Below are 13143 nucleotides of genomic sequence, written 5' to 3' on the forward strand. Positions count from 1 at the left end.
TTTTATTTATTTCAAGACTTTTAATTTTTATTAGGTATGGGAGAATGCATCTTAATTTTATTTATTTCAAGACTTTTTTTTTTTTTGTCTTTTTCCTTTTGATTTTTTTTTATTGCCTGGGGGGGATTGGAGGTCGTTTTGTTCTGTTTTTTGTTTTTTTTTGTTTGTTTTGTTCTTTTAACTTAAGGGAATTGTATGGTTTGTTTTATATGTATCATATTGTAATTGTATGGCTATGCAATTCCTGTTAAAATCCAAATAAACAAAGTTTGAAAAAAAAAAAACTCAATAGACATAAAATGGAAGAGCAACTAAAGCCACATAAATTAAATCTCCCGATTGTCCCACATCCAGCAGCAGAGATCCCAGTGCAGTGAGTCTAGCTCATCATGCAGGGCCGGTCCAATGTTGAATGAGGCCTTGAGCTGAATTTAATTAAGGGGCCCCTCTTGCTGCAAACAACAGCACCACCAACAGCATTTCACTGGTTTAAGTGAAATCTGGGTGACGGGGCCTAGTTTAATTGACCGAGCAGTCAAATGTAATTGTAGTTTACTAAGATGTATTAATGAACAACTACAACTCAAAGATTATACTGACAGCACCAGATTGTTGCTATGGTAACAAAACAATCTAACTATGAAGATTGTTCTTTGTACGGAGCCCTCTAGAGGACATGGGGAAAGTTTTTTTCTTTTGCGTTCCCTCGCAATATGCTTACTGCAATATTTGCTGTTCTATTTTGTATACAGTCACAAATGTCAATTTAAAATGTCAAATGTATACACATTTAAAAAGGCTCAGTGAAAGAGCACCAAAGAGTTTATTCTTAACTCTTTGGTGCACAAACTTGCACAAAATTGATTGAAAATCAATTTATTCACTGCATGTTTATGTCTGTGTAAGGCTGAGATGGAACTGCACATGATCATTCAGACTATCAATACAAAAGAGACACAATCAAAACTGTGAGATGACTTATTACCCTGCGATAATAACTCAAAAATAGTTTGGATGCATTTTTTTCTTTCCTACTTATGGAAAGTTTGTGTTTATATCATAGGTGTGTGGTGTATTTCTGTCATAAAGGAAAAGATAAAACTTCAGATATTTCACAACGAGATATTAAGATATATGGAAAAACCTCACAAAAACCTTACATTATAGCAGAAAGTATAATGCCCACCTTAAGAAAGGCTTACAGTATTCAATTATGACGCATGAACTGATTAGTACATTATTGCGCAAAAGAAAAAAAATTCCCTGTTCCCTAGAGGGCTCCGTATCTTTGAACTTCTACAAAGTAAACTTGCCAGCTCATTAAAATCTTAAATTTAAATGTTAAACAATTTAAAATCTTTTAATTAATCTATTTTAATTAATCTATGCTAAAACCATTCAATACAATTTAACAGCATTGATATTCTCTTAATTCATTTATGCCTTGGGCTGGTTCTAAATGTGATCAACATTACATTATGTTTTTAGATCCACTAACTGATGACTTCATTTGGATTTAACATGAGTGCAAATAATTGATATTTATTTTAATTGTATTTTTAAAACTATAATTGTGGGTGTTAGTATTGTCGGCAATGTCTTCTGGTACATATGCTGTTTCCTGTCAATGTAGCTCCTGTCAATGTAGCATCTTTTAATACCAAACCCTGGTGATCTGCCAAGGTGCCCCGACCGCCGGACTTAGCACGTTTTCTGGGGGAAACCCTGGAATGTGATAATTTCATTTCATCAAATTCTTAATAAGTTAAATATGAAATAAAAATGGAATATGGAATAACATTTACTCCCTCTCAATGTATTTTTTTATTTTTATAGCTATATTTTTATTGGTAAAGACAAATTGACATAATGCATGCATGTTGCAATCATGTTTATAAATTTGGTGCTAATCAGCTTCTGATGCTGCTAAGCATTTCTCAAGTTACACCTGTATTCATTTCTTTTTGTTGTTGTTTTTTGTCCTGGTTTTTAACCACAGATTCAACAAACAAGAATTATTTTCTTCCTCTGGCATCATGGAAGAAACCCTGGACATTAGCCAAGCAGATAAGAGCTCCAGTAAATAAGTTCAACAATGTCTATGAAACATGTTGTGTCTCAAAGTTTTATTGGGCCAACAGAGGTCGACCGCCTGGAACAACGATCACGCCTGAGTTGCAGACGGATCAGAACGACTGATTCCCTCACAAAAACTAAATACAACTGAAGGAGGTGATTTGGAGGCTGGCTTCAGTGTAGAAACACCTGGTTGGAAGGTGATCAAACACTTCATGCAATAAAATACAAATTATTATTTTATTTATTTAATTACACACACACACACATCTATATATATCTATATATATAGATATATAGATATATATAGATATGTGTGTGTGTGTGTACAAATTATACAATCAGTGGCGCAACTACACATTATTCAGGTGGATGCGAAAACATAAATCGCCCTCGTAACGAGGTAAAACTTGCCACATTTACCTCGTTACGTACGCGAGGAGAAGGAGCGTAAGGCGCGCTGAAGTGTATAGGAAAACATAATCGGCGCGCCGCCCTCTCCACACGGGGTTTTGACGCCCCCTCTGGTGCTGCGCCCCTATGCGTTGCATGCGCTGCATACCCACTTTTTGCGCCACTAACTACATGTATCTTAGCAAAGACTTAAAAATGTTTTTTATTCCGTTCAGGTTTTATTTGGAGGAGAAATAAAAACTAGGGGTGCACCGATTTATCAGTGCCGATTTCCTTAATTTTGGGAGATCGGTGATCGACTGATTTATAGGTATGAAGCCGATCTTATCCACTGATCTTATCTAGCTTGGCAAATGTCTAAGAATCAGACCGGCCCACCAAGTTATGTCTGCAAGTTTACAATTAACAATAGTGATTCCACTGTTGCCAACTCAACAGCTTTCTTGTTATATTAAACAACATTTCAGGACCAACAAAAAGACAAAAAAAAAATTGATATCGGCCAAAATCGGCAGGTAAGCGGCGATCGGCCAGAACAGGATGGTCAGGGTTGTTCATAATTTTCTTGATTTTTATGAAGAATCCTTCTTTGCATCATGATCTCCAGAAGTTCCAAGTCAGAAAACCAGCACGTCAAAATGCATCAACACGACGAATGTAATATGACATTAAAACATTGCCATACTTGACGGAGTTTGGCTATATCGAGGCTCACTGCAGTTAAAAAAATAAATAAATAAATAAAATTAAAATTTAAAAAAAAAAAAAAGACATATGGGGCGACCAGAGGGCAGGGAAAGCAGCGCCCAGCTACACTCAACCGGATTAGCATTACGGTCAGAAAGCTAAACAAATAACCCGCAAAATTATTTAGTCTTAGAACTGCGGTGTAAGACGCTGGTTCTGTTCTCGCTGTTGAACTGCTGCTAGGTAGTATTACAGGTAGTAATATTTCACAGACCGAGCGCCGCCTCTGCTCCACCTGGGAGTGAACTCTCACACCTAACCTCTGTTTGAAGCTGCAGCATCTAACTTAAAAAAAATACATTTTACATACGTATTAAAACTTTCGCTGTCGTAACATGAGACAGATAATCTCTGAAAAAATAATCGAGCCACTCAGAACTAGCAGTAATCAGCTAGCCGCCATGCTATGGGGAAGTTTTCATTCAGTAACTCAGGATTGTTTATTGTAATGGATCCTGTATTTGCCTTTGAATGTTAAGTTTTACACTTGAATTTTTTGGCAATGTTGAGAGGTTTTATTTTGACTTTTTTCATTATTTAGCCTCTTCAGAGCCTTCATATGTTTTCAGTCTGTTAAAGATAGCATTACCGATAACAGTACAATTTGCACAATGCCTGTTTTGTTCTTTTCTTGGAAAAAGTGATTAAAAACAAGTTTGTGTCTAAATTAAGGTGAATTTATGGTTCCTTTTTCCACATAATGTAACTGGTAGGGCTTACGATTAAAAAAATAAGAATTATGTGATCGGTATCGGCACATCTCTAATACAGTGGGGAGAATAAGTATCATTGTAGTCAGTACCCACATAGTTTGAAAGTCCTGTGAAATACTTTTTTTGTTGGTAGTGCGTTAAGTTTGGTGTGACGCAATGGCATTCATAATCCACATCCGAAATGACGGCCTAATCGACTGTTTTTCGCTTACAATGACTTTGAACAAGGTGCAGACAATCAAACTGGCAGGTCAGTTTGCTAGGCTGTGAGCAAACGAAATCCAACGAAAACCCATCACGGTACCTTAGGTTACGTTTGTCATATGAAGCTAAGAAGGGTTTACAAACTGGTCTGATTTAACACGTAAAACCTTCAAGAGTGAACAAAAGGTGCTCTGAGTGTGACTCACCGTCAGCCCTGGTGGCTGAGGGTTACACGCAGCGTTAGTGTGAAGTTCCTCGTCCTCAGAGTAGCCAGCTGCAAGTTCCATATCACCTAATATACCCACTAATAATTTTACAACATAAACAAATTCGCGTGCTGTTGTCAAAAATTTCACTACGTTAGAAGAATGAGAAAGTTTGTTTAGTTCGGAACCTGACGTAACTAGGACAACAAGTTAGCTAACCTAGCTATTACCAGTATTGGGTTAAACAAACTTAAAGATAAACTCAGTCAGGAGTTGTGAACCATGTTAGTACTTACACGACGCTTCTGGAAATGATCCAAGACACCATGACCTCTGCTTTTGTTGGGTGAAGATGTGTCAGAGCAGGAAGACAGCACCGATGTAAGGTCTATTGTCAGAACTTCTTCGGCCAAAACTTCGACGATCAGATCCAGCAGAACTTAGCCATATCAAAGAACAGCAGGCATCCAAGTCGTTGAAAACACCGCGGATCTCACTGATCACTCCCTGTAGTCATAGCCTAGTGATTAAATGCATATCCAAAGGGAGCGCAATGGCTGTTTCTGACTGTTCTTCCTTCGCCTCCACTTTTCTGCCCAGTTCCTGACACCACAGCAGTACAGATGGAGCTCGGAGATTCTGACGTAAACAGGAAGAGAACTAGTTTCCGTGCATTTTATTGGCCAGCGGGATCTGTTTTCAAAGAATACTCATCGCCATTGGTTGGTCACTCTTTCTCCGCTGAATGATTGAAACGGAAGATTTTGAAGTTGAGTTTTATGTCAAATGGGAAATTAGGAGAACACCAATTTAATTTAATATCATAACACAGCAAAAGGCATATTACATCTAATTCGGAATAAAACTAAGTACAAGACACATACACACCAAATAATAAAAACACAGAAATTATGTGAATATCCTACATCGGCCTGTGACCTACCAGCTTAGTTTTACATTTTACATCTGGAAGAAAATATATATTTAAGAGTTACATTGCCTCCCCTCATCGACAACACTGATTATGTGCTAGGTAAATAAATAATCTGCACAGTCACTTGACGTGTGGTGCAGATAAACGTGGACCTAATAACATTGGTGCAACTATCCGCTGTTTTCCCACTTTAGCTTCAATGCTAGTTAATACACACACACACACACACACACGGAGGATTACACACAAAAAGTGTGAAAGGTGATGACGATTCTAGGGGCCCTGACACAATTTAATTATTTATTTTTTGTTCATAGAATAAAAAATAAATAAATAAATCGGGGCCCTCTCAATTACAAAATTAATCATATTGTATTTTCACAGATTGTTTGTAGCAGTAAAAATGTAATGTTCCCACTCCCAGATCATAAAACACACGTTCATATTTGCCCTATCTGCGTTAAATGGTTCGTTCCTGCTTGGAGCGCTTCAGAGTGACGCTGTTCAGCTGGAAGACACGAATGATTGTGGCAGTTACTATGCTGCTAAGAAAAGTTATAAAATCAGGTTTTCAAAAAAAAAAGAGAGGGAGAGAAAGAAAAATGCAAGAGTGTTAATTTATAACCCAGTTTTTCTCCAAGAGAGGTGGATAGACTGTGTGAGATTATCAACCATTTAGCATAATTAGCTTAGCTACAGACTACTGTTTGCCTCCATTTCATTAGCATTTAATGAATTAAGGAAAGAAATGACCAACATATTCATATATTTAACTTGTCCCTTGTACCTTTTACCACTTAACAACAATTGAGTCAGTCAGCAGCAGCTCTAACCCACGTCCTTCCTGACTAGTCCTCTCTTGCGTGAAATTAAAGCTGCCGTATGTCACTTTGATATAAATATATTTTTTCCACATATTTGTTAAAACTGTCATTGTGTTATGACAGTATGGTATGAGAGGTAATCTGTGAAAAATCTATACTGTTCAAAAAAATAAAGGGAACATTTCACTTTAATTTTGTGTGTGGCTCCAAATCCAGGCCTCCATTCAGTGTTGTGTTCAAGTCCACCCAACCCGAGACCAAGACAAGACCAAGACCAGAGTGTATCGAGACCGAGACAAGACCAAGACTTTTGGGGTCCGAGACCAAGTCAAGACCAAGACCGAGGGGAGTCGAGACCGAGTCAAGACCAAGACCAGCGGCCCGCGCTACATGACACAATAAANCAATGGCATTCATAATCCACATCCGAAATGACGGCCTAATCGACTGTTTTTCGCTTACAATGACTTTGAACAAGGTGCAGACAATCAAACTGGCAGGTCAGTTTGCTAGGCTGTGAGCAAACGAAATCCAACGAAAACCCATCACGGTACCTTAGGTTACGTTTGTCATATGAAGCTAAGAAGGGTTTACAAACTGGTCTGATTTAACACGTAAAACCTTCAAGAGTGAACAAAAGGTGCTCTGAGTGTGACTCACCGTCAGCCCTGGTGGCTGAGGGTTACACGCAGCGTTAGTGTGAAGTTCCTCGTCCTCAGAGTAGCCAGCTGCAAGTTCCATATCACCTAATATACCCACTAATAATTTTACAACATAAACAAATTCGCGTGCTGTTGTCAAAAATTTCACTACGTTAGAAGAATGAGAAAGTTTGTTTAGTTCGGAACCTGACGTAACTAGGACAACAAGTTAGCTAACCTAGCTATTACCAGTATTGGGTTAAACAAACTTAAAGATAAACTCAGTCAGGAGTTGTGAACCATGTTAGTACTTACACGACGCTTCTGGAAATGATCCAAGACACCATGACCTCTGCTTTTGTTGGGTGAAGATGTGTCAGAGCAGGAAGACAGCACCGATGTAAGGTCTATTGTCAGAACTTCTTCGGCCAAAACTTCGACGATCAGATCCAGCAGAACTTAGCCATATCAAAGAACAGCAGGCATCCAAGTCGTTGAAAACACCGCGGATCTCACTGATCACTCCCTGTAGTCATAGCCTAGTGATTAAATACATATCCAAAGGGAGCGCAATGGCTGTTTCTGACTGTTCTTCCTTCGCCTCCACTTTTCTGCCCAGTTCCTGACACCACAGCAGTACAGATGGAGCTCGGAGATTCTGACGTAAACAGGAAGAGAACAAGTTTCCGTGGATTTCATTGGCCAGCGGGACCTGTTTACAAAGAATATTCATCGCCATTGGTTGGTCACTCTTTCTCCGCTGAATGATTGAAGCGGAAGATTTTGAAGTTGAGTTTTATGTCAAATGGGAAATTAGGAGAACACCAATTTAATTTAATATCATAACACATCAAAAGGCATATTACATCTAATTCGGAATAAAACTAAGTACAAGACACATACACACCAAATAATAAAAAACACAGAAATTATGTGAATATCCTCCTTCGGCCTGTGACCTACCAGCTTAGATTTACATTTTACATCTGGAAGAAAATATATATTTAAGAGTTACATTGCCTCCCCTCATCGACAACACTGATTATGTGATAGGTAAATAAATAATCTGCACAGTCACTTGACGTGTGGTGCAGATTAACGTGGACCTAATAACATTGGTGCAACGATCCGCTGTTTTCTCACTTTAGCTTCAATGCTAGTTAATACACACACACACACACGCACACACACACACACACACACACACACACACACACACGGAGGATTACACACAAAAAGTGTGAAAGGTGATGACGATTCTAGGGGCCCTGACCAACAGGGGGCCCTACACAATTTAATTATTTATTTTTTGTTCATAGAATAAAAAATTAAATAAATAAATCGGGGCCCTCTCAATTACAAAATTAATCATATTGTATTTTCACAGATTGTTTGTAGCAGTAAAAATGTAATGTTCCCACACCCAGATCATAAAACACACGTTCATATTTGCCCTGAACCCCCCTATCTGCGTTAAATGGTTCGTTCCTGCTCGGAGCGCTTCAGAGTGACGCTGTTCAGCTGCAGTCAGTGGAAGACACGAATGATTGTGGCAGTTACTATGCTGCTAATGTAGCACTATTTAAAGTGTAAAAGGACTAGATGGAAAAAATCAGAAGACTAGAATTCGTCTACTGGAGCTGTTGTCAGTAATCAATAAACCATACAAAAGAACTGCTTTCAGTACCATGTATTAGTCAAAATTAAAGTGAACAATACAAGACAAACATACATAGGACCAAAAAAAAACAAAAAAAATATACACAGTATTGCGGCAGTCCTTCATTGGTTTGTGCACAACTGGTCTTGAGTCTAAATAATTACATCAGGTGTGTCAATTGGCTGCATGCATTGTGTGACTGACTGTCACTCTAACCAATGGGGCAGTAAGGCGGGACTAAGAGCAGTTTTTTCACCCTGGGTTACACCAAGAAAAGTTATAAAATCAGGTTTTCAAAAAAAAAGAGAGGGAGAGAAAGAAAAATGCAAGAGTGTTAATTTATAACCCAGTTTTTCTCCAAGAGAGGTTGGTAGACTGTGTGAGATTATCAACCATTTAGCATAATTAGCTTAGCTACAGACTACTGTTTGCCTCCATTTCATTAGCATTTAATGAATTAAGGAAAGAAATTACCAACATATTCATATATTTAACTTGTCCCTTGTACCTTTTTACCACTTAACAACAGATGAGTCAGTCAGCAGCAGCTATAACCCACGTCCCTCATGACTAGTCCTCTCTTGCGTGAAATTAAAGCTGCCGTATGTCACTTTGATATAAATATATTTTTTTCCACATATTTGTTAAAACTGTCATTGTGTTATGACATTATGGTATGAGAGATAATCTGTGACAAATCTATTTCCTCTGCCTTCTCCCAGTGCTAGAAACAACCAGTCAGTGGCAGGAGAGTTTTAGTGCCGTCAATCGCAATCTCATGTGGTGCTGCTCATCCTTCCTCCTCCTCGATTTGTGCCGTGCTGCAGCTAGCATAGCACAAAACTGTGAATTCTCAGTGTAGTTAGCATAGCTACCAACGACGGCAGATAAACGGTTTTTTGCAATGATAAGTTGTTTCTCCACCATTAGTACATTTAGGAGTGAGTGAATGAAGTTGATTGACAGTGCTAAGAGCGTCCTACTAGTTCTGATTGGTAATTTTGGTCAGAACGGTGCATTACTTTAACCAGTAATAGTAATTCAGGAAGGAGATGGAGGAGATTGATTGCTTTCACAGGTAATCTGTCTCATAACAAACTGCTACAGCATTGTGACAGCTTTAACAAATATGGAGAAAACATATTTTTTATTAAAGTTACATACTGCAGCTTGAATAAAATGCAACTCCAAAGCATTTTTGAGAAGTCTGGATTGCTTCATGTATATTTTGCACATTGCTTTTGACTGTTGCTCATGGGGAGACATTTCATTAATCTAAAACTAATAGAAAAAATGTAAGCAACCTACTTGCATACTGGATGTAGACTGTTAGATGTTAAATTCATGAGCAGTAAATATTGTGCTAGTATCAGTATTGAACCAAAGAAAACAAGGCAGATGCAGACCTTTAAAATTGTGACGCTTTTTATGGGTCAAATAGACTCAAAAAAATTGTAACAGCAGCTGTGGGGGGGCCCAAACAAATTTTTTGTCAAGGGGCCCACGATTCCTGGCAGCGCCCCTGGATACAGGTGTTATTTTCTGTAACTTCATCACGTTTGAATAAATTTGAGACATTTTACTTAGGTATTAGAAGTTCTCTGCTCACATCTGAAAAGTCAATATTTAGATTGTTGACAGCTATTCAGAACATCTACAGTTCCTTCTTTCTTACTGGAAGTAAACATGCTTTTTACGTCATTCAAGTTCAGGTTTTTTGGGAGTCCTATTGTTAAAATGATCCCCTTCTGATTTGTGGTGCAATGCCCAGCTGAGGCCATTGTTGTAACAAATAAACTAGACTCAGGTGAGCAAATCTGTCATGATTCATTTATTAACATGTGAAAGAGGGCACATGTGGCACCATGTGAGTTCTGTACTTGTCTTACCCAAACATACTATCACAGGATCCTGAAACAGAACATTTAGACTGTATGCGGCTGCTTCTGTTGGTGAGAAAAAGAAATCCTGCCAACACCATGTTTTTCAGATGGTATCTCAGATATTCCCAAAATAAGGATTAATAAAAGAAGTATCTTTGCACTGGTCTTCTGCAGTTCGTTCCTGTACTTCCTGCAAAATTGTTGATTGTGAAATGACTTCTTTGCTACTCTTTTTCTTTTTTTAAAGACTGCTGTCCAAACGTTCTCCCCTTAAGCAACACTGCAGGTATGTTTCTGATGAAGGGATAACATTATGACATATTAGAATATGTAACCATCCAAAACCAACATTAAAATAATTTGAGGCTCTCTCAGTCTATAAATTTGACTTACTCATTTTAGAAGGGACATTGCATCTGTGTTCATGAGTGTACCAAACTAAATTAGCTCATCATTTAGAAGCAGGGCAAAAATAGCGGAAAATTGAGAATTTTCATTTCAAACATTTTAAGCTAGTAAAGCAATTTGCAGTAAATCTGTATGCATCTGATTGTTGCTGTACAATAATCTGAAGAGTGTAAATTTTTGGTAAAGTTGCAAAATTTGCAAAGCATGTCACTGCCAAAAATGTTTGGTCATGATTATACGTTACAAAACATTACAGTATTTTTCAGAGCTCATTTTTATTATGTGTTTGATCTCAGTGAAAACACTGAATGATGAAAATTTTCCCAATACATACATATTGAAATAAAACTTTAAAGGAAATTAGAATTTTTCCATACCATCTGCGATTGATAGTGCAGCTTTTTGTAGCAGATGTACAGTAAGGTTCTTTTTATGTCCACTGAAATATGTTGTCTCGTAAAAGTGTCATTGGGTTCTGCTGAGTTATGGAGATCACATGGTCCAGGACTGCAGGAGCCCAACTGATAACAAATCAAACTTGTCTGAAATGTAATGAATGTCTTCAAACCTTTTTCTCAGATATATTGATGGACGTACAAACATCTGTGGATTCTGAACCAAACAAAGACTAGTCTTATTGCAGCAATATTTCATCTGTGCCTGTTATTTAATGTACACGAGGATCAGAACTGAGGCAAAGAAATGATTTTGATAAATGCATGCCTTTGGCTCACCCAGGAACACCAGAAACACTAATCGGTAGACTACCTTTGTCTAACTCATTAAACCACATCAGGCCTCAAAGTTTTACAAACATAGCTCTTGGCAGACACAAACCCCATCTGTGAGCCTATGCATGCCCAGCTCTATGTGCATTGTGTATGCATTAGAGTGAGCAGGCTGCGCATAATGACAACTGAACTATGTGCATGTGAGATCCATGAAGGCAGGCTTCAGTATTTATAAGTCTATATAGAAATATATGGATGAACATACATAACATTGAGGAGGCTGAGAGGTATAGGTTGGGAGGGAGGAAGGAGAGCAGCGTTCATAACTGCTTGTTATTCATAAAGGCAGCTGCTGTATGCAGCAGTGTGAGGGAGAATTCCAGTGGAGCCTCTCTCTGGTCACACAACCTGTGTGGAACGCCATCAGACGATGACAGTTGAACATAACACACCTCCAAATACCGGTCGATGTCTCGCAGAGCATTCAAATTTAGAAGACACAAACATTGGGAACTTAGTAGAGTAACAGGTCAACCCATGGCTTAAAGGAGCAAATAAACAATAATATCCGAATCATAGGCACTATTAGGGCTTTATCAATCGGTATTGCCGTAGAAAAGGGATTTTCAAAGTGTGGGTCATCTTCAGAGGTCGTTTTACACAAGGCTAAATGAACTGTGATCGCAGGAGAGCAGTTTGTACTTTTAGCTCTGTAAATGACAAGGCAGCTGAAGCATTATATCATGTGGCGCTATGCATAGCTAAAGCAGGTAAATCTCACAACATTCGTGAAACAAATAAATGGAACATCAAGTATAGTATCAGCATAAAGTACAAAGAAATAATAGTAATAAAGTATTGTTGAGGGGTGGGGTATGGTTGTTGATTTGCTCTCTGAAGGGGGTAGCTAGCTTTCCCACACTTTGAAAACAAACCACAGCTGTAGAATAACAAACAGCTTCATTGTGTTACGTTACTGATTGAAGTATTTTACCATTACTATCTAATCCCTGGTAAAAAAAAAAAAAAGAAAGAAAAAAAAGTACACTTTAGTATACTGCAAACATACTTAAATTTGTGAAAGTACACTTTAAGTATACAAATTATTAAGTGTATCTGAAGTATACAAACAATACACTTGTACCAATTTCAAAATTAGTACTTTAAACACACTTAAACATAATTGTACCAAAATACACTTTTAATATATTAAATAAAAGTGAACAAAATATGAATGAATATGTATGAACTTTTAAGTGCCTTAATAATATTTTACTATTTATTAAAATTGCATACAATAAAAAAAGGATAATCATGATGTAATTTTTAAGAAAGTACCCAATCAATTTTCAGATGTGTCATGTAAAACCTTATAATCAACGGCATTAGCTCCAGTTCATACTCCAGACCAGATGGTGGCGGTATTGCACACTTTGATTTATTTAAAAAACGCCACAAAGAGAAGAAAAAACGTGAACGCAGGGAAGATAACAGACCATAGACATAATATAAGGATAGACGCCTCATGGACCGTTCTCGCCTATTGTCGCTGACGAGATTTAGGGCGGCCATCTTGGAGCGGTACGCCACTGCACTCAGCGTTATGTGTTTAGCAGGTACAATCAGCGCATTTAATCGATCATAACACACATTTTTGTTACTGGAAACCATATTCAAACATCTACCAAAGCAACATTTATAA

General features: G+C 37.8%; 1 protein-coding gene across 4 annotated transcripts in view; it reads right to left on the reverse strand.

The window, feature by feature from the left end:
- reep3b (receptor accessory protein 3b) overlaps window positions 1-5015 on the reverse strand; it is a 47392-nt gene extending 42377 nt beyond the window's left edge. For 2 of the 4 annotated variants that reach the window (XM_016674569.1, XM_007558395.2), the window contains exon 1: window positions 4657-5015. Coding sequence is in view for 2 of the 4 variants with exons in the window: in XM_007558395.2 (XP_007558457.1) it covers window positions 4657-4688 (32 nt within the window). In the remaining 2 variants the exon portion in view is untranslated. Of the gene's footprint in view, window positions 1-4360; window positions 4380-4656 lie in introns of those variants that run through there. The other 2 variants (XM_007558405.2, XM_016674565.1) reach the window with 2 other exon arrangements.
- Window positions 5016-13143: the final 8128 nt, after the last annotated feature.

The sequence above is a fragment of the Poecilia formosa genome, unplaced genomic scaffold (genome assembly GCF_000485575.1).
Source record: "Poecilia formosa unplaced genomic scaffold, Poecilia_formosa-5.1.2 Scaffold4, whole genome shotgun sequence".
NCBI classification, from domain to species: Eukaryota; Metazoa; Chordata; class Actinopteri; order Cyprinodontiformes; family Poeciliidae; genus Poecilia; species Poecilia formosa.